The following is a 27,783-nucleotide window of genomic DNA, read 5'->3' as shown; positions in this document are numbered from 1 at the left end:
GTTGCATCCACAGGCCCGCGTGTAATGAGATTAATGGCTGTTTAATTTACCTTTCTGGGGGGTCGAGATGTGGCATAAATCTCTGTTTGTGCCATCTGATGTCAAACTGCTGGCTCTTTGTTTTTCCCCCACCTCCCACCCTGCTCCCTCAGCTTGTCTGCACACTGTTTGGGGAGCTCTGAGGAGGGAAAGGAGGCTACAAAATGCATGCTTTTGCAAGAGCTGCAAAAGGGCTGTGATGCCTGTCAGTGGGCAGGCTGGCAGGAGGAGACGGTAACCTACAGTCCATGCATACAGGCTAAGTGTCTTCCCCTGCTGAACAACACCGGACTCATTCAGGGGCAGAATGGGTCCCTTTAGGGCATAAGCTTTCTGCAAAGGAAACCATTAGCTGATTTCTTAAGATCTCAAAGAGCAAAGCAACAACTGCAGGGCTCAGGAGCTCTGCATAGCAGCTCCTGTCCTCACCTGGAGGTCTCACCTGGCCCCGCTGCAAGGTGCGAGCTGTGCAGAGTTCGCCCTCCATCCCCAAGCACTACGTGCGCTGCAGAAATCAGTGCAATGAATCAAAAGACCCAGCTCCATCACTTTGATCTGGTGTGCCATACAGCCCGCAGGGCTCGGGGCATGTTCTAGACTCCCCTGCCGCTGTCTATACCGACTTTATTTAGATTGACAAAGCCTTTCAGTGCCAGACTCCTGCCTTTATCCTATCAAGCATGCTTCTGGCACCAGATAAATAACAGCTATCCTATAACAACTTTGCGCGTCTGTGATCGGCGCGAGCCAGCGCCAACAAATGACCCTGCCGAAGCTGTCACGGAAGCTGAAGGATCTAAGGTTTTACTGCGGGGAGGGGGAAACCTCAAGCCAATGATTCAGAAAATGGGCTCTTTTTCTATCCGCTGAAAACCGCTCATTTTTTTTTTACTATGAAAGAGGCCCGGTGGTGTTTTCCTCTGAAACCCGGCAAGCGAGCAACAAGTCTTTTACCGCAAACATTCTCCATTTCGCAGCGATTCGGACAATTTGCAGAAGGCACGCTGACGATTACCAAGGCTTTTAAGCGCTCAGCGCTCGGACTGGGGGGATTTTCTGGCTGCAAATGCTGTTAGTTCTACAATAGGAGTTGAGAGAGGTTTGCAAGCGAGGCTGCTGCCGGTGGGAAGGAGGGCTATCTGACCGCTCCGGGGCCTGGGGATCTTGGCTGCGTGCGTAGTATGGGGGAGACCGAGGATCTGCGCTCACGCCATGGCGCTCAGACGGGCTGGGAGCAGGCAGGGCAGCGATCCTGCAGCACCACAGGCACTGAAATGGCCAGGAGGACGGCCGTCCTCCTGAGAGCAGCCAATGCAAAGGCCTGCAGGGAGGTTGAAGAGAGTATAGTAGTTCAGTTCTCTTTCCTAGTTCCCGGCTGTCGGTTGCAAGCAAGGACTAAGCCGGTGCTGAAGCATCCTAGCCTGCCTAGAAAGGGGCCTGTGGGGGACCCTGCTAGTTGCCTGAGGATCATTTAGGCCACAAAGATACTCCGCTGCCCTAAATGTCCAATCAACCTCAGGAGCTCCCAGGGCTAGGCCTTTTAAGTACCTTTTTATACCTGGCAGCTGGGGAAACACCCAGGCGCCTGGTTCTCTCTGTCCCTGGAAGGCACCGGTAAAAAGGGAAGATATGCTTGAGGCCAGGAGTTGAGCGGGCATCTTCCTCCTGTGGGGCCTGCCATAAAGTTTTATTCAGCTTGCTCAGCAGCTGAGGGGATGGTCTCACCACCAGCGCCAGAAGCAGCGGTCGTACAGCGCCTGGCGCAACAGGGGTCTGGTCCATGCACTCACCCAACCCAACCGCTCTGGTGAGATGTTGCATTTCCCCTCCTTTCCCTGCAGCCCGACAGCCTGGGTGAAAGCTGGAGGCAGCTGAGGAACTGCCCAGCTTGTCTCTGAACTCAAAAAAGGTCTCAACCCCCATCCTGCTGGGGTCATTTCATCTCACCAGTCTTTCCTGCCCACGTGCAGGGGGCTGGACTCGATGCTCTGTAACATCCCTTTTAGCCCCTAACAACTATGAAACGATGAACTCTGGCATGGACTTTGGCTTCCCGTGGCCTGTCTGATGCAAGATAACTATACAAATACATTCGAAAACTCAGGTGCAGATGTTCATCCAGAGTCAAGCAGCAGTCAGTGGCGGAGGCAGGAAGTGGACTCAGGAGCCCTGCTTTTAATTGCTAGACCCCTGCTGGCGTTCTCCACACTGTATCGCTGTGCAAAATAGGATCTAAATATACAGCAAGGAAAAAAAAAAAAAAAAGACAATGGCTTTGGAGCAGAAAAACCATTCTGTATTCAGAAAAAAGAAGAGGGGGGAAAAAAATAAATCTGTCAAGTCAGGGAATATGTAATCAATTAGTAAAGCCTCAAAAACACTCTCAAAACAATAATTAGTCATGTCAGAAAATTCCACAACAATCAAACTCGCATATGAGCAGAACGCACGCTACCCAGGAAACTGAAATGAGAGAACAGAGGGAGAAAAATGGATTTCTTGATGCATTTCTTTTTAGATCACAAACTTCAAATGAAGCAAGCGGCTGCTGGGATTGTTAAGCCATAATAGCCACTCGAATGTGTCGGCTGGGCTGGGTACTGCTTGTGGGGTAAACTCTATTTCCAGTGCCGTCCGCACGTGCCTCCGGGACGGGCCTGTTTGGATGGTGAGTCACGGCTACGGGGAAGCTTATTTTGGGGGTGAGGAAATCCCAGCAGGAGAGGACACAAGGGAGCCGGGGCTGTGATTGCTGCTCTCTGCCCTAAATCCCTGCTCCCTTGCGGACCCTAAAGCAGTGGTTCGCAGCCTTTTTGGACACAGGGCACCCTTCGCTGGACTCGGGGCCCCCGCCACCACTTCTCTGAATTGATTGGCACCTCATATCCAACTTGAATTGATAGATTCCAGTGCTTGCCTCCTTGCAGAGGGGAAGGGAAATGGTCTGAGCAGGCACAAGCTGCTTATCACCTTGCAGAGCGCTTCAAAGGACCTGGCATTGCTCCCCCGGTTGAGAATCACTGCCCTATACTAATCTCCATCACCGTGCAGCAGGTACAAAGCCAATGTCCCCCCCAGCAGGTAGGCACTGCCATCGCTTTATGGCACCTGCCAGTCCAGACTGTGGGCTGGACATAAGGATGCTAGTCCGCCGCACCTACTCCGCAGCTGCTCCTGGACACCAGGCCTGGCTTGGCAGCTTTCAGCATGAGCAAAGTCGTGCCATTAAGTCACCAGCATGTTGTGTGGAGCTGTATGACCCTGGGAAGCACGGGGTGGGAGCTGTAAAGACCCCAGTGCACAGGGCACCATGCATGCTCCACCATCCCCATACTAGATGCTGCTGTTTCCGTGACCCAGGACAAAGAAGGAGCAAGGCCCCCTCCTTGCTCTCCACCCCGGCCTAGCCATCACACAATGCTGTGTACCAAGTTATTCATTAGTCTGAGCCCTAGGTCTTATAAACACTGTGGTGCACACGTGTGCATGTCCACACACAGTCGCCCCTGCGCATCTATGCACTGACAGCAAATGCATGTGCCCACGCACAAAGGAATCCACACGTACAATCCAGCACGTGCTTTACTTACACCACCCCTTGCAAAAGGCCGACACAAATACGCACCCTCGCCCCCATACTTGAGACTGCCTACCTACCCCAAGGCACACGATCGCGCATGAACAGAGGAGGCACAACGTCCCTGTGAAGCCGCCAATTTTATGCGCGCGGGAGCGGAAAAATTATGTGTTTAAGTAACAGAGTCACTCCAAGGAAGCGACAATATATTCCCGAGGATACAAGAGGCTTTTATTACCCAGTGCTGGGAAAATGAGAGTTGAAATACGTTTAGCAAATTCTAATTTTAAAAAAATATCACGAAAATAAATACTTTATCCCGGCCTTTTTACTTAAATTAAGTCTCCCCCTGACATTTTTCAGGCTCCAGTTTTGTTTTTATAACACTGGCAATAAAGCAAGTGTGTAATTAGTAATAAAGCTGACACTCCGGGAAGTGATTTCTTGCTCAGAAAAGCAGCATGGAAGAGCTCTCGTTCCTTTGGTTATTTATTTATTTTTCCTCACTCGTGTTGGGACCGCAGCGCGCATCCATCACCCCCCCGTGACGGGATGGACGCAGCCCTCTGAGCAAGGGGACGGGTGCTCTGTTGTTAACAACCGGGGAATCAGATCCTGGGATTTTTACAGCCATTTGCCCGGCTTCGGGTTGGAGCCGCTTGGCGAGACTCATCCCTCTCCTTCAAGCACACTTTGAATAGCCAAAACCATTGCCTACAGAGCCCAGGCTTCTTGCAAATCACCCACCAGCCTACATCTCCTCATCTTATGACATCTGACCCACTAGCTCTGCCAGATTTATCTTGGCTGCATGCGTGGCATTATTTTTAGGGCTCCAAACCCAGGCATATCCATTTTAATTCCTTCCCACGACAGTCTCTCAAGTTCTGTCCACCCCAAAGACTTTGGTCGCAACAGCTCCTGCTTGCCTGGGAGGGATGGTCAGGGCCCGTATATTGTGCCCTTCTGATTTGAAACGAGATGCCGACAGCCCAGGCTCTACTGAACGCATCCCAGATTTTAATGGAAACCCAGTGCGTGCTGGGACCGACTCTGAGGGCTTCATGAGGACGAAGCAGACAACTCTGAGCAACGCTGGGCTGCACTGTCAAGTCTCGAGCACCTTGGTTTTAGAGCTCAGTGCTGACCAGGGACGGAAGAGCTCAGCACGGGGTCCTGTGCATGCATAATCCTCGGTCACTGGGTGTCAGGCATCCCCCTGCCTGCTTGACCCCCTGAGGCCATGTTACTACAACCAAGTCTGGCTCTTTATCTCAGATCAGCCCAAACCTCCCTTCGCCAGAGGCAGCTGCAACAGCAAATGCCCGTAGTCCTGTCTCATACCTTGCCCAAACCATCGAGAATGTGATTCTCCTCCAGCTACCGAGCCTGGCGCCTCAGTGCAAGCTCCAGCGCCTTGTGCATTTCCTCCTGCAAAGCCCTGATGCTGGTGGAGCCCTGGACAGGAAATGATTGCAACTACCTGAGCTGGGCAAAAAAGAGGTAAAAAAAAAAACTACCTGAGCTACCAAAGAGGGCACAGAATTGATACTGGTGGCCACAGTGCTCAACCCCAGCAGGCTGTGTAGCTTGGACGTGAGTGATCCCCACGTGTCCCACTACAGTCACTGAAGATCTGCACCGAGATGGCCTTGGCTTGCAGGGGAGGGCGGCGACGGCGTGGGTAGACTGGAAGTCACCCTGGCAGGTGACGGCAGAGCAGAAGGAGCAGCTCCGGAGCCGGAGGCTTGCGTCTGCATTTACCCACAATCCCCATCCGAGGGAACACTCGGGAGAGCAAATCAAGCAGAGCTGAAACATACAATAGCATCTGATTAGGAGTCGAAGGCCAAGCTTTAAAATAGGGAAACAAGCAAGATGTAATTAATTATCAGGCTCTTTCTCCTCCTGTTTTCACACGGCTGTTGCGCAGAAAACAACCATCAGCAAAGAGCGGACGAGAAAGGGCACCGGGGCGCAGGGGAAAGCAAAAATAAAGGAACGGGAGGATGAGGGAGGCGGGAAAGGGGTCGCTGCCAAGGGGAGGGAAGAGGATGCAAAGGGGAGAAAAGGTGCAGAGACAAAGATGGGTGGAAAGGAGGCTGGAGGTGGGGAGAAGAAACCCAGATGAGAAAAGGGATGCAAGGAGGAGGAGGTCAGTCCTTTCTAGCTTTTAGGAACCTGAAATGAAATGGGTGCCATCAGAGGAGGGAAAAATGGGATGATTTTGTTTCCATCCACCCGCACTTAGGCAATTAGGTGGCTCTGTGTGTCCTCCTGACCTGTCCCTCTCTCCTGGAAAAGCCATTGCTGCTCTACGGGGAGGAGAATTGTGAACACAGGGGCAAAAAGTTGCTATTTGCAGATGCTGAAGCAACTCTCCCCCACTCAGGGGAATGGCTGAACGGTTTGCCAGCGTCCACCTGAGCAGCTGAGAAGATGTCAGCAGTCCGGCCTGCGGTAACTCTAGCTGGAAGAGCTGAGTCCCTGGGGGGGTGTGCACACATGTGCTCACATGTGCGTGTGCACATATGCATGCATGGATGCATGCGCACACATATGCATGCATGCATGCGTGTGTAGGTATGCATGCGTGTGCGTGTGTGTGCGCAAGGTGAGGGCTGGAGGGGGAGCAGTGGGACAACTCTAGGTCCCATGCAAGGGAACATCCTTCGTGCTATACCAGCGGTTAAGGCGATCACGTGGGAAGCGCAGCACTGTGCGAACAACTCCGCAGCCGCTTCATCGCAGCAAGAGCCTCTGCCAGAACCAGAGCGGACAGGTAAGGCCGACGGCGCGAGAAGGTGCGCCGGGGGCGCGAGCTGTGAATAAAGATCGGCAGACTCCCTGGCACAGGAAAAGGGGGCGTCTTGTGGGGCGGAGGCAAAAAATGGTGTTGGAGGCTGGAACGAGGGCTTGAAGTGATCAGTCACAGTTCATTTAGATGTGCCCTGAAGACACTGAAGGGAAAGCACGGTCTGAGGCAGGGGTGGAAAGCAAACAGCCCCCAGGTCAGGTCCTGGCGACAGAGCTGGCCTGACGCTTCTGGAGGGGCTCATAATCTGGGGCAAGGGCCCGTCGCTGAAATCAGGGGTACGAGGCCCTGTTGGGTGGTAGGGGGTGAGCAACCGCTGCATTAACTCTCTGATATTACTCGCCCTGCCATTGGGAGATGGGTCCAAATCAGGCCTGCGAGGAGCCCTGCTGTCCAGATCTGGCTGGGGGAGTGGGGCAGACCAGTCTGACACCCCGGGATAGGGCAATGAGCACTGACCTGGGGCACGGGTTACTTGGGGCCTATTCTTGACATCTACAACCAACCGTGCCTCAGTTTCCCCGTCTCATCTCTTTAGACGGTAAGGTCTTTAAGGCAAAGACTACCACTTCCTCTCTGCAGAGGCAGCAATGGGATCCTAAGCCCAGTCTCAGCCTCGAGGCGTGGCTGGGATACAAATAATAGTGACAAGGTTCACAGGGAAAACTTTTGAGCACGCCTAAATGCCGTTGACTTCGACCGAGACTGATGCACCTGCAGAGTTATACCAAGGGGGTTTGGTGCTGACATCACTTGGATGCTTTTGCAAATGTGACTTTCTTCGGCTAGCTACCTGCCTGGAGCTACTCCAAAAATCGACAGCAGGTGAGGATCTGGCCCCGGGTTCAGACTCCAGAGGGCCGAGTTCACCGGACAATTTCCCGGAGGAAGGGCAAGGCGTTTTTGTCCACACGATGAGGTCCGAATACCAAGCTCCTAAATCAATTCCTAATTCCCAGGGAGATGCTCAGGTTGAACCAGGTCACTGGGTTCTCTTCCAAGCTTTTAAACGGGGCTGCCTCGTCTGCACAGGAGGGCGAAGGCCAGAGCGAAGCTATCACGGTAAGCGTGGCTCTTTCCCTTTCTTACCTCGGAAAATTGTGCCGTTCCCGCTGTCATGCATTTTGGTAATCTTCCTCGCCTCATTCTCTCACTCTCCCCCAGCAAGAGAGGATGGAGCTCTGGCAGCTGTGATGCCGGGACTTTCTCTTGCTTGAAATGCATTAATTTGTAAATATCTTCATTTATATGTAAATTTCCAGTTCTTATCCCCGAAGTCCTCTCGCCAATCTAGCAACAGCACCAGCCGCCTTTGCCCGCAACTTTATTCCTCCTCGCGTACCATTTGGGTTGCTGGCTCCCCCCCGTCCCCTTTAATTTCATTTGAAAAGCTCTCTCCTCCTCTGCATAATCCCTGCCCCTGTTCTCTGGATGAGAGCAGGTATGAAATACCCATTGTGCCAACGCTGAAAGTCTTGCCATGTCCATCAAAAGCAGCTCTCCTTTCACTGAAAAGCAGCCTTCAGATTTTCAGCTGTCATGAAGCAGAGGGAAGAAAGGACAGGGAGAAAGAATACCCCCCACCAAAAGTACTGACATCCCCGTTTCCAATCAGTGTTTGCAAAGACGGGCAGGTCGTCGGGGCTGGGTTGGGAGAGACAATGCAGAGCAGGAGACGGGCAGGGGAAGACGGGAGGTGTGCAGACAGGAGAATGGGTACCTCCTCCCCGCGTGCGAGCACGTTCTTTGTCAGGAGAACGAGCATCATAAAAGACAGTGCTCGGCTGCTTTGGCCACGTCTGGCACTTTGATTGTCTTCCAGTTTTTGCCTCGTCCTCAGGAGGCGATGAAAGTGGAATGGGAACAGGTGGCTGATCAAAGGCCCAGCACTGCACCACTGAATGCCCTGATTCCAGCTGCAGATATTAATGTGTGTGATGCTGGCGGCAGAGGAAAGAGCCGATGAGCACCATCTTTCGGTGCCCCGCTCCCTGTGTGCAAAGCGTGGACCTGGCGGCATTTCACACCGGCTTTGCACCGCTGTAGCTGATGGTGCAGTGGAGATGGACATGGTCTAATGAGATCCCATCCCTGGTCTCAGAGGGCTGAGCTTGCACTGTGATTATGGCCTTTGAAAGGGCTTTGGGGTTGAGCAATGAAGTCTGCCGGGGACTGAAATCCGCCTGTTTCCTATACATGCAGTACTGTGTTTTGTACCCTGAATCCCGTCCTTGGAAACATCTCAGCTACTAGGGTGACCCACGCTGACTTCATAAATCTCTGAATCCCATGATGATGTTTGGAGTCTCCACTTTTGAAATCAGTTAGGGATCAGTTGAGTATTTCAGACATTAGCCATGCCTAGTGGGTGACTCCTATTCACTGTGGCCAGCAAAGGGTGGCTCTCAGCTGAGGGTCCTGACCAGAGGTGCATGGGGTGAGTATCTGGGGGTGCTGGGTCTCTGCTAGGCTGCCCAAGTTGGAATGAGGGCTCTGAACACACCCAGATACTGGGCAACCTCTGTATACTTAACACAGCCAGGGGCTCTGCAGAAATGATCCAGCCATTTCCTTTCCGGATCATGCCTAACCCTTGGCAGACTCCAGATGCCCTAAAACACGGATATTCAGAGTACAGCTTCTGAGTCAGAAGTGACTCTTTCACCTATCATCTGCAGCCTCTGGGTATGTTTTTCCTGCCATCATGAATAAAACACGGCATGCCATACAAATATTAACCAATGTACTGGAGATTTTTCTCTGCAGCTGGAGCCAGTCAGGACTATGTCGACCCCAGGGAGGAACGATCCCAAGCACAGCCCACCCTCTCACTCCTGCTCACGTGCCCCAAATTCAGAAATGTGGCCTTGAAGCTGCTCGAGGGGAGTCCCTCCTCCAGCTGCTCTTGAGACACCTGGGGAGCAGCGCAGCCCTGGCCATGCTGGGGATGTGGCCCAGACAGCCAGCAGTCCTGTCCCAGAAGATGCATGTCAGGAGCAGAACGACGGGTGCCAGCAAAGAGAGGGACGAGAAGTGGAAGCAGTGTAGAACATCGTTCGCCCGTTTGCTTCCAGGTTACAAGTGCCGGGGTTATTCCTGCCAGGGTGGCACGCTTCAGATCAAAAGCGAGCACCCAAGCTATCCCCCCTTGTACATCCACATGCAACATTTTGTCCCAGCAAAATCTAGCTCTGCACTTCTCCAAGCCCACACTAACATATCCAACAACTTCAGAAAGCCCAGCGCTCCTGCTCGGCCAAGGCGCAGGGACTTACCGCACTGTTGACTGGTACACGAGGTCTTCTCTCTTGCGATAATTCTCCATGTGCGAGTAGTTGGTGGAGAACATGGCATCAAAGGTGAAGATCTTCTGTTTGATGGTGCCACCATCTGTCACCTGCCAAGGAAACACACAGTGGCATGAGAATCAGATAGCTGACATTGTCCTGTCCAAATAAATGACCAGCCAGATTACTTAGCCTGGTACTTTTGCTGGGCCAGCATTTGATTACAATCAGGATCTGATCTACCAATTTCATCTCCAAACATCTTCAAAAATCCCAGGGACGCTCAGCTCTGGTTTGGCTCCATCTCTAGGTTTGATGCACAAACCTTCAGGCTAAAGCAGGGATGGCGTTTTCACTTGGAAACTGCGTTCCCTCCTGTGACAAAGGGACCCATCTGCCTCAAAACCGCATGCAGCAAAAATACGTTTCTCAGTCCACAGATTCAGCCCAACATTATCTGGTGTCCACAACAAAGACAGACCTGGCACCACCTCTGTTGCAATGAATGGACATAATCTCTATGGCTGCGTGAAAGATATACTCGTGTATGGCTTGCTGGGCCAGTTCTCACGGCTTATGAATGCCTTACTGTCTAATTCATGCTGCTTCTGCATCCCACATCTGTCATAGCTGACATTAAATCCCAGCAACTCCCAGAGTGTCCATCCCCTCCCAAAAGCTCTAGTTCAGCCTGAGATAGTCCTGTGAGAGATCAGACATTGGCTTGAGCTACTGCGATCAGCTCTGACCTTCCTTCTTTACGTGGCCTCTTAAACTGGAGAGACAGGAATCCAGGGTGGTTAGATTCAGGATTTGGATACTACTACCATGTCCACGGAGCATTTTATATACCACAATAAAAGCACCACGCATGCTCGACAATCTGAAACACACATTCAAGGCAATAATGAGAGATGCTCTCTAGTATAATTAACATCTGTTTCGTATACTGATGGAAATGACATGGGGATCGGGCATGGACAGACACGAAGCTATCCTGGGATAGCTCAGATAGTAGGTGGCTATTAGAGAGTCTTACCACTAGGTGGCAAGGGAACGGTACCGGTAATAGCTTATTTGCCTTTAGCTAAAATAAAACTACACACACACACACACACACACACACACACACACACACACACACACACACACACACACACACACACACACACCCTCCTTGGATGGACTCAGACAGATGAAACCTAAACTAGCATAACTTACGCTGGTAGAGACGAAACCTAAACTGGTGTAACTTACACTGGTAGAGGTTTACCCCTGATTCTTTCAGGCTGGGTGGACTTATTTTGGCTTAGTCATATGCATCACTTGCATTATCTGTAGTGCCAATTACACTGATGTAAACATTTTGTTTGCCCATGCCCTAATAAGCAAGACAGACATGTAATTTGCCCCCGGGAGCCATACACCAAGAATAGAAACTTAATGAGAATCAATCAGCTGCTCAGCAACATCCAACTAGTAGCCCACACTGCCACTCCAGATAGCTCCCAGCAAACCCAGGGGCACAGAAAAGAGCAATGATTAAATTAGCACTGGTGTCAATTGAGGGAGATGCAGGTTCAAGGCCCGGCTCAGTCAGTGACCTCGTGATTGACCCTGGCAAGTCACTTTGAATCTCTGCGCTCTGGTGCCTCATCTCAAACGGACCCGTTTTTGTTACCGCACTGCAGTGCTGCGAGGCTAAGAGCAGCAACGATTGAGGGGCCCTGATTCTACAGAAAGGGAGGACCGATAGGTACCACAGGTAACAGGTGGGGGAAAGATAGCCTCTGTGATGGCTAGCATGCTCAGGCTGGCCCCGAGCTTGGGCGGGAGAGACTTCCGGGCAACACGTCCCTTCCCTATTTCATTCCTTCTTTCTAATTTTAGATTTGTATTTGCCTCGCCCGCAAATGATTAAATATCAAACCCTCTCTCATCTGCGCGGCTGTTATCTCTGCCAGGCTCCCAGCTTTTCCATCACGAGCGCAGAGGCCATTTCTCCGGCTTCATTTTCTCTGCCTCCTATCTCCAGCCGCTCTGATTTTCTTGTTAAAGGAATCTAATTGTAAGCGGCTCTGCGTGGTGGGGGCAGGGGAGGAGATTGCATTGCTTTCTCCCCTGTTCCTTATAAAGCTTCCAGATTTATTTCCCTCCCCCCCACCCCCACTCTGGTACTATAGATGTTGAGATCTGGGTTGTTTAAAGGAGTACAAAGTACAAAAATAAAACAGGAAACAACCCTGGGAGTGGGGGGGGGGAAGGGGAGGAGGAAAAAAATACAAAAGACTTTGATCTGCAATTCACACGGTTGCTTTTAAAGGCCCAGGTGGGGGAGAAGATTTGAGCACGGTGCTGGAAGGGCTGGGAGGTGGTTCAGGAGCTTTCTGGCACGGCACTGGCGCCGTCAGAAACAGGTTGGGGCTTTTCAAGCTTTTCCCAGCACTGTGGCTGTGTACGCACACCTCAGCTCAGCGTCAATTATTTATCCCTCTGCAACATTGCTTTTTTTTTTTCTGCTCGTCTCAGCATTTCCTTGTTAAAACAAAAAGGGGATCTAGATTGGCCCACGCTGCAAGGGTCCCAACCAGAGGTGCACGGGGCTGCTTCTGTTTGTAGAGCAGCGTGCTCGGGGTCAAGGTGTTGTCCCACCTATAGCACCCTGCACCAGAGGTGGAGGCATCCCAAAGAGCTCCTCTTTTCCCTCCAGGCAGCTGCCTCCATTGCCTGTTACTGCAGATCATGGGCCATGTTGCTCGCTGCTGTGATCCCACTTGCAGGGATGAGATAGGACGATCGAGGGTGAAGCCCAAAAGGGTGACCCTCCACAGGCCTGGAGATGCTGCAGACAAGGGGGGCTCCCACTCTCCACGTGCACATTAGGATTTGGGCATATTCAGCCCTGCAGGAGCTCAACTCTGCTGTGACTAGAAGGCATCTCTATACCCTTTACACTAGCCAGAACCAGCTAAGTTTCATCTGCAAGAAATAAAGCCTTCAGACAGCTATCTAGCCCTGGGGCATCTTGTTCTGACACAGCCCCAAGCTTTGAAAAGGATCCAGCCCAGGCCTTGTGACGCAGACACCCCAATCCAGGTCCAAAAGGAGCCAAACAGCACTGGTTTGGTCTTCAGATCAGGATCTAAATGGTGCATGCCTGGCCCACGTCTGCACAAAATACAGGTCAGACCCAGGAGGAAAGCTGCTAAATGCACAGGGTGCACCTGGCACAGGTGAGGGAGCTTCTGGAGTTGGGCTGACCAAGTGCCAGGAGCTCAGGTTGAACGAGAACCAGCTGCTCACTCTCCCTGCACTCAACGCCCGTGACTCGAATACCCACCGAGGGGGCTGCAAGCCTGGGAACAGCAGGACAGCTGTAGCCAGTGGCAGCATCAATGTGGAAACAGTAGGAGACTTTTGGGGCTCTTGAGACAGGAGCTCAGAGGAGATCAGGGACCCCTGAGAAGTCAGTAAATTCACTAATGATGGGCACGATCGATGCACTAAAGAGCGTCACGAAAGGACAAGAATATTCCATTTTAAAATCGGGCCAAGCTTCTGCGCATGAGAGGAAAATTGATTAAGCCATAAACCCCGTGCTGTTTTGCAGGAAAGGAGGACTGACCGCGGTAGACCAGCCTCCAAGCCCATTACACTTGGTGCACGGTATCTGCTGGCTGCCAAGTCCAGGCTGGCATAGGAGAAGCCAGGCTCCCTCTCCCCCATCACACAACTCGCCTAATTGACAGAGCGGGGAAGGAAAATCTCCCTCCTGACCCATCTGGTGACCCGAAGCATGAGAGTTGATTCCCTCCCTCTTCGCACTTGGCCCTATGAATAGCATGAGGACTAAACATCTTGAACAGCCATAAAATTACCCCATCCCTGCCTGTTCCTCGCAACGCCGGCCGCCGCGTGCCAAGTCAGCATCCTGTGGGAGACGAGCTCGGTCCCCTGACATTGCAGCACCCATTAATCGCTGCCCCCAGGTGTGGGTATAGAAGAGGATTAGAAGAGCAGAAATCAAAGCTGGAAGATGCCTCCATGTTGGGCTTTCTGCTCACATCTCCCTCCCCCCCTCCTGCCAGGTACGGCTCCCTTTATCTGGCTTTTAAAATGCTGCCTGCACTATCATTCCTATCTCAAATTTCACTCCATTTTTTTCTTTATTACACAGAGGAGGAAAAAAGCTGTCAGTAAAACTGTCTCTTCAAATTTATTTGCCTAGGCTGAGGCTTTTATTACAAAGAAAATACACACTCACACATATACAAGATAAAGAACTGCAAAAAGAATTATCTGAGCCATAAATCTCCCGTCTTTCGGGGAGGAGGGAACTTTTCAAGGACATGTCCAATTTTGCTTCGCTTTTATTTACATCCCTTTTTTTTTTTTTTTTGGTACCAAACAAATGAACCTGCTGCTGCCCAGCAAAGAAAAGGAGCCTTCGTGGTCGCTCGTGCAACCAGAAGTGCAGGCCCTCGCCTGTGGAGTACCGCTGGAGGGGTTTCCACTCCGAGAGCTGTACCAGTGGCTGCTCATGCCAACAGCAACGGGGCTTGCTGGGGCATAAATCCCTCCTTCTCCTACCTTTAAGTCTGGTCCTGTAGAGCCTCACCTGCGGCATCACGGAGGCCGGATCTAATGCTCGATAAAATGAACGGAAGCCTTGCTGCTGATTTCAGCAGGCTGCAGATGAGGGTTGTGCAAGTACTTCAAAGCCCACCCCTTGGTACAAAACTTGTGCCCAGGCCTGTCTTGATGCATTCAGGGGTGGCAGGACAGCATGCTGCAAACAGGCGCCATTTGCAGGTAGGGAGGCCTGGCTATGGCGAAGTGACCACTGGGGTGCACTAAATGCGGTATATTGACTCTGCCTTCAACGGGGCAGGCTCCAAAGCTGGGGCCCACGATGCTGTAATGACTTCAGCAGAGCTTCTTGCACAGTTAAAATAAGGCATGCAATTAAGCAGAGTAGTGACCTCTCCAGCTCCCAGCTCCATCACTGGTACCTTCCCTCCAGCCCCATCCAAGGGGAAGCCATCTAGACCAGGGCGCCCACACTCTTTGCAGCAACCTTCAACACTTCTCCCAAGCCATCCTGCATCACACTTTTCATTGAGACGGAGAGCTCCAGTGCTCCAGGAAGCACCAGCAGTCCAGCAAACAGAAACTTTCACGCAAGGTCTCAGAAGGACAGTCCTACCCATTTGTACATCCGGCCGTACAAAAGTACTTTTAACAACTAGGTACCTGGAAAAAGGGATAATCTCCTAAGGTCGAGAAAGACCAGGCAGGAACAGCAGGTTGGGAGGTGACATGGAGGCAGATAACAGATTAGCAGCTAGAGCTCTGACTTGCACTGTAACTGCTGAAACCCTGGTGTCTGGAGTATTTATCCCAGTATTTTGCTTGCCCTGTGTCACTGCCTCAGGTTGCCTGTGTGTTAGCTGGGATGCACATATGATACATGCCACTGAACTCACCGAGTGACCCACCAGACACCTAGATGGGACTGGAGTCATGCAGCAATCACGGCAATGCCAGGGATCAGTTGTAGCATCCTCGTAAGTCAGAGCCAGGGAGTGGGAATCCTTTCTCCAAAGCTCCTAGCTGCAGCCTCTGAAATGCTGCAAGAACCAGCTGGGAGTGGACTTCCCCAGTGGCTGGAGGAAGCCCAGATGGAAAAAGTAGGTGGGAAGAGAGGGGTCTATTTTCCACCTATACATTGGTATGTGGGCAAGACCTGGGTTCAAGTCCCATATTTGCTACAGACTTTTATTTTGTGGCCCCAGACAGGCCTCCCAAAAGGACAGCTAGCAGGGACTCTAGCAAGGATCAGCCTTCACGGCACTGCTCAGCTATGACCTCCACCAGGAGCCCCTTAGAAAGGCTGGTAGGTGGCTGGCAGGCACAGGACCCCAGGTGCCTCCATGCTGGCCACAGCAGGACAACACAGTGCACAGAGCAGGACCCATGGCACTCACTGCTGCAGCACAGCTTGAGCCCCCAGCCCAATACACTGGAGCTTTTCCCCAGACAGCAAACAAGCAGGAACCTGCTTCTGGTGATGGGTGCACTGGGCTGGTCTTCAGTTCTGGCGATTGTGAGCAAATCACTAACACCCATGGGAGTCTCAGCTCTGCACTGGCAAACGGGGGGTGGTGGCAGGAGGCGTCCACAGGCTGCCCAAGCAAATCAGAGGCAACAGGCGCAAAGGAGCAGTAAGAACCCCAGAGACTTATTTTAAAGCAGAAAAGAAAAAGCAGAGGCTTTCCCTTAACAATCCTTTCTGTCAAAGGCTACATCTGCTGCCTCAGCCTGAGCCTGAGCCTGAGCCTCAACCTCAGCCTCAGCCTCAGCCTCAGCCTCAGCCTCAACCTCAACCTCAACCTCAACCTCAACCTCAACCTCAACCTCAACCTCAACCTCAACCTCAACCATCTCTGCAACTAGCTGGGGCTCAGGCTTCTTTTTATAGAGGGTTTCTCTACCCAGAACCCTTTGCAGAGAAAAGAAGGCCCGCCCCTTCCTGTCAAAGGGACTGGCAGTTAGTCTAGCCAACCAGCTCTCTATAAAGGCTATTACAGGGAAAATAACCTTTTCTTTCTCCTAGCTCTTGTCTTTTGGGTCTGGGACAGACATTGCATAAACCAGTTTGACCCAAAGCAGTTAAGTCTGATACTACATCCAACCAGGTTTATCTCAAACTGGTTTCAGCCATTTTCAAATGGGCTTAATGTGCACTGAATGTCTGTTGTGTTACAGGTTTAAACCAGTTTCTGATCACTTAAACTGGTTTATGTGTAATGCCTGTCCCAGCCTTGACAGTGGAAGCTCAATGGGAGTAACTGTCTTTAAGTTTGCATTTCCGAAGAGTCCAGAGCAATGGTCGGGGCCTGATTCTAATTGCTGTCCCAATGCAACACTTAATTAATGGCGGCACTAACTTATGAGTTTCTGCAGCAGCGCGCAAAACCCTCTCCAGCCCCAATTAGCGCGGTGCCAGTGCTCCAAAAGCCACGCACAGGCAGGGAAGCACTGTCCTCTTGTTTATTTTCCCATAATAAAGTTATATTTGTCAGGACAGGAGGAGGCATTATGCCTTTAATAGCTTTAGCTGTACATTGCTGTGCAATTAAACGCTGGCATATTGGATTTTCCAGCATGTCACATTTTGCTGGGAGGGATCAGTTGTGCTGTGGGGAGAGAGGGAGGGGCAGGAAAGGATGCCAGCACCGAGGCCTTGGCACCTTCCCTTGCTATTTCACTGCCCACTCCAGTTGCCAGGAGAGGGGTCTTTGTGGGGCTGGGGAGAAGCCTTGAGGGTCTCCTGTTTCCCGCTGCCCGTGCAAAGCCTGGGTCTGTGGTGCTGTTTGTAGCATGCAATCGATTCCTCTGCTTGAGGGAGCCTGCCGAGCGTGACGAGTTCAGGCCGAACGTGGCAATAAAAGCAAACCCTGCCCCAGGCGCCGGAGCTCCCTGCGACCTCCTGTGTGACGCACCGCGCAGGAGCATACTTGGGGCCGCGTCCTCTGCACAGCCGCTCCCAGGTCGCAAGGCTGGCGGCAGGAGGCGTTGGGCTGTGGCATGTCAGCACCATCTGCATCTCGGTCCCAAGTTTACTGCACCGGGCTGCAGCAGCCTGCAGCATATACCTGGCACCCCCAGCTCAGCATCCTCTTGCCCTCTCCCACGGTGCTGTGCTCAAGCAGCCCTCTGGACCCACTCGCAACAGGTGGCGACAAGCAGGGCTTCCCCCTGCACCTCTCTGGTGCCCACCCTGGCCGCAGCCTGGATGGGCTCCTACTCCCGCCCCCATCACGCATTGCCATGCAGGTTTGGGCTTTGCCCAAGCCGCCTTATTGATTCCTTCCTGACGCTCCAAGGAGGCGGTTCAAGTTGGAGAACTGAAGCGCAGTAAATGTACTTAAGCCTGTCAATGTAACAAGCTAACGGGCCCGCTATTTTCGCCTCCTCTGTGCAAACAAATAGAACAAAACCCGGCTCGCCTGGCGTTCCCCCAGCAGCTGCCATCCAAAAACCACTCACCTTTCTTGCTCGCTCGCACGCTCTTTCTCTTTGTGTTCTGCAAAAACCAATTACAGGTTGGAAATAGCTGTAATAAACTTGATATCCCACTTACGGCCCAATCCCACAGTTGTTGTGAAGTGTAATAGTGGCAGGGAGTGAAAACAGCCTGCGTGTTTTGCTCAAGCTGTTTAAATTACATTTCCCCTATTACACGCCATTCCTTTCCGTCTCCGGATGCGTTTGCTACCCCAGGAACAAAGGCTGGGCGGCCGCTCCGCGGCACGTCGCTGGATGCATTCGTCTTCTAGGAGGATTTCAATGAGCTGATGAGAACCTCGTCTCCCCGTCTACGCTGCCCTGCCGGTAGCGGCGTGGCTGGGAGGGCAGGTCAGGGCCTGGCCATTTGCAAATGCCTTTGCAAGCGCCCTCCCCAGAGGCAGCCCCAAGCAGCGATGCCCCGAGCTCGCTCTCGTAGGGCAGCTAAAGATCTCAAAGGAAGGATCGATGATGAGGGTGACTGCTCGGGGCTGCAGCTTTATTACGCTAGGTGCTGCACGTGCAGAATGCTCCCTGCCTCGAAGAGCTTCAAGTCTATTCCTATCCTGTACATGGGGAAACTGAGGCACTACCACCACCTGGGGCTCAGGAGCGGCCCGCTCCCCCAAAGTCACCTCGAGCGAGGAGCTAAAAAAGGAAGGAAGAAAGAGGAGCGGGATGAATCCCTGCGCAGAATGGCCCAGGCCTCGGGGGATTACAGTCAGCTAATAGGTTCCGATGAAAAGGCGCATAAAAATAGTCTATCTCGGGGGATTAGACCTACTTATAGTCTTTTATCTGCACCCCAGGGTCAGTTTTTGAGTGAAACTACATATATTTAAAGTTGCTGATGAATTTACTGCAAGCTGAGGAGCTTCTCCATGCCAGGCGCCCAGGCAGGAGGGGAAGGACTTCAGGGGCAACAAAACCCCGGTCAGGGCCGGAACGGCTATCCTGGCATGGCACCCCTTCATCATAACTTAGCTGGTCTAATAAAAGGTGTCATCTCTGAACCAAGAGTCCCAGAGTTTTGCATTGCCCAGCTCCTCTCCGCACCCAAGCCCCAGAGAGCTCCCTCACTGCACACGCAGCCCCAAACAGGTACCCTCAGCCCTCCGCAGCCACCCCAGCCCGCCCAGTTGTCCCCATCAAACCTACACGCACGGGTACACACGCGTGTGCAGACACAGCCCTCAGGAATCCAAGCACGTGCACCTCAACACGCACGATCCCAGCTCTCTCTCTCTCTGTCACACACGCACAAAGCCTTCAGTGATCGCACACCTCAGCGCATGTACTCCCGGCTCACACTCCAGCACACACGCAGCGTCTGCACAGCAAGGAACAACTCCGGCTCACACGCACACCGAGGTGTGACGCACCCCCCTCCATACATCTCCTCCACTGCCCCACATTTCCGTACACAAAGACACATCTCAGAGCGTGGCCCCCCCCCAGCTCTCACATGCCCAAAGGCGCCGCCAACCTTCCCGCACGCCTCTGCCACTCCAGACTTGTGAGCCCTTCCCACCGCGAACGTCGGCCAAGGTGAAAAGCCACGTGTGGCCTCCTTCTACGTATCTATAGACTGACTTGCAAACTCCTCTTGCAACCCTCGGCATGCTGCAACAACGCGTGTGTCCAACAACGCACGCAGGCACGTGCACAAAGAGTGACCCTCACCTTGCCGTATGTTCCCCAGTGCACACACACAACCTTCCACGCCACACACACTGCCTGACACGCGACCCCCATTAGCTCTCAACAGCCCGAACACACATGCATACACACACGCACAGAGCAGTGTCCTCACCCCTCACGTTACCAAAAGCCACACACCCAAACCCCCTAGTGCCCTCGGCCTAAGCAAGACACACGGAGCCCCTGCACACAGACAAAAGGAGCAATAACAATTACAAGAGACACGGAAAGAGAAAAAAGCAGCATTTAAGGCATCAGAGCTGAGTTAAGACTGCCTGGGGCTGGACTCTGCCTGATGCATTATTTATGAAGCGGAGTGAAAATCTTATTTCTGACAAAAGCAGTGATTTCCATTGTGCCGGGAAGATGTTAACCTCCTGCCCTTGCGTGTTGTCAGAAGGAAGATCCCCTCCCGCCTGCCTTCTCGTTACCATCGTTTCTCTATTGACCTGGCATTTTGCTTTGGCCCTGTCCCGCTAGTGCCACCAATATTGGCAAACAAATTGCTTTCCCAGAGCCTCTCTGGGACCTCTGGGTTTTGACAGGGAGAGACAGCCGACATCGTAAATGGCTTTATCTCGCCCGGTTAAGCTAGGAAGACCACTGTGATCCCAGGGACCCCAGCAGAGAGCAGCTGGGAAGGCAGGGGGATGAGAGGTCAAAACAGGACGGCTGCCGCCCCTTCGACATAGCCACCATGGCACATAACCGGCTTGCTCGGCCAGCAGTAGCCAAGCCAAGCAGCCATCAGATGCACCCAGGGCAAAGTGGCAGATTGCACAGGGTGGCATTTGAAATGCTCATGGGCATGGCTATAAATTATCGGGATTGCTGCTCCTGTGCAGAGGGGACTGCTCAGCAGGTGCCTTGTGGACTCACATGCCCAGACTAAGGGCGGCAGACTGGATAGTCACTGGGCGCAGCCCTGGATGAAAGACAGTGCATAAGTTAGGGGGAAGTACGGCGCATCCAAGGCACCGTCCTTCTGGGGAGGGTACAACTTGCTCTCTCTGCACGCCTGCAAAGGACTCAGGGGGCAGGGGCTATTCCCACCCGCGCTTTGTCTCTTGTGGCTCTGTGCTTAGAAGTCTTCCCCATGACTTTGGCCTAAATAGCAAAATATAGGGGCTTGCCCTAGCCTGGACACGCACCCTGGTCTCTGCACAGGGGACAGAGGGTGACCGGGGCAGCTTTCTCTTCAGCTCCAAGGCAAATGCAGCTCCCCTAGGATTATGCTTGGCCGAAAAGGACAGGATGAGAGAGGTTTCACTTGGTGGGGGACCAGCATGGAGGAGCTTCCTTGGCCAGCAAGGTGTCTGTGCAGACGGGTTCTCCCCAGACTGGTTTTTTCTTGGCTCTTGCACTTTTGTCCCCATTTTGCCTTTGCTGCTTGGAGTTGTCTAGCAGGGATGCATGAGCCTCTAGAGCCTGAGCTAAAAGACCCTGTCCTGCTGGCCGTGGCTGTGGCAGGGACCCCATTCTCGCCTGTCTCCTGGCCGCTCTTAGTCTGAGGGCTTTGCAGGGAGAACCGGGCTCTGTGGTTCCCATCTTACAACTTTGGCCCAATTTTGCTCTCTGTTGGCGCATGCATGGCCCCACATGCCCATCGCATGGGTCTTAGTGATGGCAAATAGGGAGCAAATGTCTCCGCAGCAGGAGGTGCAAAGCAGGTTGTGTTTCACCTTCAATCTGCCAAGGAGATCTGGATATAACTGCACTGTCCATAGCCTCAATTCACTTCCCGTGTGCAATGCATTGAGGTGCGGGGCAGTCATCTTATAAAGCACCGGCTCCCGCGAGAAGCAAGACGTGACAATGGGCCTGCTAGAAAAACCTCCACGGACCAGATCCTCAGCTGGTGTAAGCCGGCACCAGCAGCTCTGAAATGGTTGAGCCCATTCCCCAGGTGGTGTAAATCAGATTAAAATCTGTTGAAGTCAGTGGGCAAAATCAACACCAGTTCTTTTGAAGCCAACGGGCTGGATCTCGACAGGCACAAGTCAGTGTAGTGCTAATGAAATCAGCTGAGAAAGGACCAAGGGTCATTTCTGTCTGACGCAGAGGTATGTGCCACCTTCCTAGTAGTGTGCCCTTTAAATGGGAAGTGGGAGAAACAGCAGGCACAGTGGGCCAAATCTATCCTGGGCATAATTCGGTCTGACCCCAGAGACAAGGCTCTGCCTCCTGTGCAGAAGTGTCTTTCGTAGGAGGAGACCGAGCTCTCTGCAGTGACATTCATCTCCATGAGTGAGGAGGGCTCTCGAGTGACGTAGCCACGGGTGAGTTATCCCATCTCCACTTGTGCGGAGATAAATGTCACAACAGAGATCGGCTGTCATGTCGCCCATCTGCAGCGTGTCTTGCTTGGCTCCTGCTATTTTGCAGGGCTGAAATTGCCTACGATGATAGCAAGGGCTCCATAAAACAGGTTCCAGATCAGGAGAAATCAGGGCTATTAATGGCCTGCGGGGCGGGGATATGCCCGCACGTGGAACAGCTGCAGAGATGGGTCCACGTGAGCTCAGCTGGCTGCAGTCACTGCTGCACCACCCTGCAGCCTTCAGGAGCGGGGGGCCAAGAGATACCTGTAGTGTCTGAACAGGCCTGGGCCTCTGTGTCTACCTGCTGTGCAATTTGAGGGTATTGCTAATGAGTGAGCTTGCCCTGGCACACCTGCAAGCAAGACCAGTGGGCACGAGCTGTGCCTGCTAGACGTGCCTTCCACCTGCAGTGGACAGGTCTGTGCCCCAACGCGTGCCTACTGGTGTTGCTTGGCCTTGCTAAACTCTTGCAATCGGAGTTTCTGATGACCTGACCTGTGCCCATCTGTTGTCCCTTTGCTTGGCCATGCCGGAGAGCACGCCGATGCCAGCCTGCCCATGCACCCACTATCGCTCAGCTATGCTCTGTTTCCCAACATCTGCTTCAAGAGCCCTCTGCACATCCAAACAACTCTGAGACATAGATCATCCTAAAACCCCCCATTAAGCTGTCAGCTGCATTACCTGGTCTCTCTTCCCTTTCCTGATGCAACCTGTTACTGCATGCCACCCACAGCTCCCACTCCACGTCCACTGGGATCCCCTGCCCGCCTGGTCATCTGCACTGCACGACGCTGCTCCATCGGCCTTTCCTATGGAGAGTGAGCGATGACCTGAAGTGATGTGAACCTGCCTAGTGAGTAGCAAAAGGCCAAAGCCTACAGCTGTCTAGCAAGGGAGGGCCACTGTAGTCAATGAGTGGTGTAGCTCAGAAGAGCTCACTGCAGCTATACTACAATGATGCGAGCACGACAGCTAGCTTGATGACCACCTCCCCTCTCACCTCAGCTCCAGGCAGGCATGGATCAGCGTTTAAAACCTGGAGAGAAAGTTGCCCTGCCCATCTGCCCCCACCTGGGATGCCAGCACTGGGGTATCCCCGCACAGCTGTACATTGTCAACCTCCCAGATGAAAGGAGGAGAAATCACATGCCAAAGTCCCATCGCTGCCAATATTGAGACCCTTCCACTAGCGTGCTCTCCGTCTCCTCTGTCCTAAGCCCTGCGTGGGCTGCGGTAGCGGCACTGCGGGTCCCATCTCTCCTGAGCACAGGCGGTCTGGAGTCCCACCTAGAGCGTTTTTTGGGGAGAGTTTATATATATATATATATATATACATACACCCCCCCCCCATCTGTCCATCCATTTATCTGTTCATCTCCATAGCGTCCCAACCCTCTGACCCACCTCAGGCAATAAAGATAGGTCTAACTTACAAACACAGAGGCCAAATCTAGTGTTCAGTGGACACTGCATCTACATAAGACACTGACTGCGCGGTTGTTACCGAGCGGTAGCATCCCTGCACAGCTTCCAGGTCACGCGGACGGCACTACTGCGCAGTAGCATTGCATCACGGCTCATGCACTGCTGCACAGTGCTGCCGAGCTGCTGCACAGTAAGTGTCTCGTGTAGACACGGTCGTGAGCCTGGTGCAATTCTCCAGCATGACCAATGCAACCCCACATGGGTCCGGCACAACCCCCTTCCCAGGAGCGCTGGAAGGTGCTGATGTGGAGGAAGCAGACTGATCTGGAGCTCTTCCTTAGCTCGCCGGCGTGTACTTTGCATTGAGCTCTGTCAAATTAGCCCTTCCCTCCCAACCCTGGTTTACTGAGATGCAACTTATGCTTTTGCCCTAAGCGGCTGGAGACGGAGCCCCTTTAAATGTGCCGCTGTCGCTTGGAACAGTTTAAAATAACTCTCCCCCCTCCCACCAACAACGTCATGGATGGGCTGTTTCAGGTAACATCTGCACAACTGCAGGACAGCTGCCAAGGTAGGAGCGGGCGAAGGCCTAACTAACTACCTTGACAGCGGCTCTTTGGAATTAAGCAGATTGGGTATAATGAGGCCGTGAGCAGAAAAACATTTCACCGGCTGCTGCTGCAGAGAAATCCTTTCGCCTCCCACCGGCAGGCGCAAATGTGGCTTGCAAAGAAATGGAGCGTTTGATTTGTTTGTCCAAGCCCAGACTGTTTACTCCTGCAATTAAAATCATTAGCCTGGCCCTTGCCCTCTCCTCCCCCACTTTTTCCTGTTTCTTCTCCAAAATAAAAAGCAAACTCAATGCATATAAGGAAGGGACACCAAATTACTTCATTTCTCCCGCTCCCGTTTGGGTTGCTGCTTGGGTTCGGTCCTTCCCCGCCCGAATCCGTGCTTTGCTTGTATGCTAAGCGAGGCCTGCAAATGATTTGCACAGTCAAATAAATATTACAGCAGCCAAAGGTGTGAGCTTTGTGGGAAGAATGATGTGTAATTTTCAGAAACGCTACCAGAGCATCAAATCATTCGCCTGTATCCAGCCTCCAGAAAAAAAAAAAAAAGATCGATAGCTTTTATTGCCCAAGTAACTTCTTTCTTTTGGTTTGTAAATCCTTGACAGATCTAGAAATGAAAGCAGTTGATGCAGCTGTTCGAGTGGCAGGGGGAGGGAAGAGAGGATCCACTGCCCCTCTCAACTGAGCTGTCGTGTGGGTTTGATCCCCCCACATCTTGCCTCTGCCTCGGTCTGTAGCTGCAAACAGGAGCAGTGTTGGGAGGTGGGAGATGGTGATCCAGAAGATGCATCAGGAAGTCCTGATGTGACTTTCCACCTGGCCTTCAGGGAACAGAGAGGGAAGGGGTAAAACAATGGAAAACGAAGATTTTTGGTGGATGCACCCCTCTCTCGGAAAGGAAAAATGTGCTTGCTGTCGGGTACGTCCAGCAGCGGCTTCATTTGTGCGGCGGCTGTATCCGTGAGCCGCGAGCAAGGGGCCGTCCTGGGGGTAGGATCAACTGCTGGCCATCTCTGCTGATTCACGGCAGGCCCAGATTCAGCCCTGGCTCTGGGACAGCTTGCAACAGGATGGGACCTATCCAGCCAGGTCCCCCCCCCACCTTGCAACTGGGGAGCTAGCCTGGTCCCCTCCTGCCAGGCATTAGCAGACTCAAAAGCAGCAGCCAGACCTGGGATCCTTCCTTGGCAGCTTGCTTGTGCCCTTGCAGTTTGAATTACATCTCTTGCGTTCTCGTTTGCTTTGCCACCGGCTTCTGGGCTTTGGACTGGCATTTCCTCCTGGGCGGGGAAAAATGTGCCAGCCGGCTTCCACTTCCCACCCCAAAGATGAACGCTGCCCGTGGCAGTCATCGCATGGGAGAAAGACATCTCACAGGAGACCACGCAGAGGGTCCCAGCCGGGTCATGCAGGTTCCCGAGTGCTGCTGGGCTCCTGGATCTTGCCTGCCTGTCCTCCGTTTAAAAGTATGGGAGCTGATTGCGAGCTGGGCAGCCACTGGCCGTGGAGAAATTCAGGCTGGAAATGAGAAGAGGCAGCAAAGCTGTGGACAAGTCTTCCGAGAGGAGCAGCGGCTGCAAAGTGGAGCTTCATAGGTTTCGGAGAAGGGATTATGATGCCTCTGCCAGCAGTCGCTGGGCACCAGATGCCCCTTCTAGTCCCGTGTCCTTATATTCGTGGCGAACGTGGTATCAGCCTGGGTCCCGCACAGGGGGATGTATCTACCAGCTGCTTCAAAGCCTGACAACACGTTTAGGGACACGGTGGCTCCCTGAAAGGACACATGGTCTGCAACAGCCCCTGTCCTATCCTCTCTCGTGCGGCTTTCGTTCTGCCCCGCCGTCTCCAGCAGGGAGCTTGCCGCTGCACAGCCCTGGTGCGGCGAGGACCACGCAGCGTGGGACCAGATGACTTGGTCCAGACAAGGTGCACCCCTGAAGGAGCTGGCTGATGCCTCTCAGTATAACCGGGACCGGTGTCCTGACGTCACGAAGCTCACCGCATTAGCTTGTCTATGTTTTCAGCGATGTGTGCTGCTGGATTCTCCCGCAGAAGGGTTTGCTGGCCAGCCGTCTCAGGATGAGAGCGGTCTAAGGGTACGCAAGTATCTGCAACAGTCTCTCTGCTGGTGTCTGTCTACGATGCATCCATTTGCACGCTGTCCGCGTTGCAGAAGAGCTCGGCAGAACCAGCCCAGAGCCCCCGTAGCCCCCGACGGGCAGCCGCTCCGCACAGGGTGTGGGCACAGAGACAGAGCCCAGGCTGCAACACGGCATGTCCACTGGCCAAACACCACGGGGCTGACCTTCTTCCAGTGACCGAGACGAGCAGGGGGGGCGGGATGCCTCGCTGCCCTGTGCTGACCGGCCAAGCCCCCTGCCGCAGACTCCTCTCGTATTGCAAAACTCCCGACTGCCTCTCCCAGGTGCGCTGTGCTCCCCAACCTCAGAGCCCAGACTTGTAATCGGGCCCGGTGCCGGCCCTGCAGGGTTGTGTCCCCTCTGCAGTGTTGAGCCTGTCGAACCAGCCTTGGCACGAGCAGGCCTGGCAGCTGGAAGGTGGCCGGTGCCTTTCTTCGCAGCCAGGAGATCCCTGGCACCAGCACCCTCCTCTTCGCCTCTCAGTCCCACCTGTGCTCTCTTCTGGGGCTGAGGGAGATGGCGCTGCATGTCCTGGCGGTGCCCCCACATGCCGGCTGGAGATGGCTCGGTGTCACCCTTGGCGTGACCGGCTCCGACATCCTCTGCAGCCTCGAGACATCTTGGAAGGAGCTGGGCAGGGTTTTAATGTCTCATTCTTTTAATGGGCAGTGGCAGACAAAACCCCTGCAGGAATCTCAGTTTGTCACTATTTATCAGGCTGCTCAGAGGAGCGCAGATAGCATCTGTAATGCATCAACCCCCGCCTGTCCTGTCCGATGGCTTCTTCACTCGCTGGAGCAGTGCTGCCTTCCCCAGATGGCAACCAGCCTGACAAGTGCCATGTCAGAGGCAGTTAAAGAGCAGTGCTGTTGCCAGTGATGCCTCTTAATTAAGCCACGAGCTCCCTTCTGCTTTCCCCCGCCTCTGGCCTCAGCACATGCACTGGGAGTCCTCCAGCTGCAGGAAGAGACAACTACTGAGGACCCCGGCCTGGCCTGCCGGGAGAGGAAAGCATCCCATTGCATGCTGTGTATTTGTCTTAGTTATACTGAGACAGAGGGCATTGCACATCAGTAAAAAAACCCCATAGATATCATCCTTCCAGTTGCAAAGTACTGTAATGGGTAGATGAGAAACACCAGCACTTGTGCTAAGTGCGTGGAAAGCTACCTGCACCATACAGGAGCAAGGAGCTGTGCATCCTACACACAGGGCATTCACATGTGCAGACACACGCATGCACACACGATACGTTCAGACCCTCACTTATATACACAACACAGAACATCCACCTACACCACAGAGAAGGACCTTGATGGAGAGTCTGTGCCCATCCACACGCATCCAGTACACGGCGTAACGTTCCCGTGCCTATGGAAGACCCAAAAGTTCAGGAAACAACTCATGCTGTTGGATAAGGAGGTCCCCCATTCATCTCTAGCGTACTGACCATGAGGGCACCTTCACCGCTGCATACAGGTGCCCTGCTTATATCCAGGGTAGGTTGCTTTGTGGGGTCCTGGCAGAGCGGGGATCTCACGCAGAGAAACAAGCACCCCCAGAGTGACCCCACCGCATCCCTCATGACTCTCCTCCCTGGGGACGCTTCATGAACTCGGGACCGGTTTGTGCCATGTGGTTACACAACAGCTTGGAGGAGAAGTTGCAAGGAGAACCCATGTTTTGGGCTGTCATGGGGTTGGGGAAGAGGTTTCATCAGGTCTAGAAGGATGAGAAATGTATTTCTTTGGGCCTGGTCAATAAGGCCCCCTGCAAACAAGGGCTCTCCAGAGGCCAAGGAGGGACTGCTCGATGCTCAAACCCAGTGC

The 27,783-nt window shown here is 53.1% G+C and overlaps 1 protein-coding gene across 1 annotated transcript in view; it reads right to left on the bottom strand.

The window, feature by feature from the left end:
- IGSF21 (immunoglobin superfamily member 21) overlaps positions 1-27,783 on the bottom strand; it is a 172,409-nt gene that overhangs the window by 121,076 nt on the left and 23,550 nt on the right. The window contains exon 2 of the mRNA XM_019541724.1: positions 9,707-9,828. Within this exon, the coding sequence (XP_019397269.1) occupies positions 9,707-9,828 (122 nt within the window). The remainder of the gene's footprint in view (positions 1-9,706; positions 9,829-27,783) is intronic.

Source organism: Crocodylus porosus, unplaced genomic scaffold (genome assembly GCF_001723895.1).
Source record: "Crocodylus porosus isolate Cpor-Errol unplaced genomic scaffold, CroPor_comp1, whole genome shotgun sequence".
Classification (NCBI taxonomy): domain Eukaryota; kingdom Metazoa; phylum Chordata; order Crocodylia; family Crocodylidae; genus Crocodylus; species Crocodylus porosus.
This window is presented reverse-complemented; position numbering and strand designations above follow the sequence as displayed.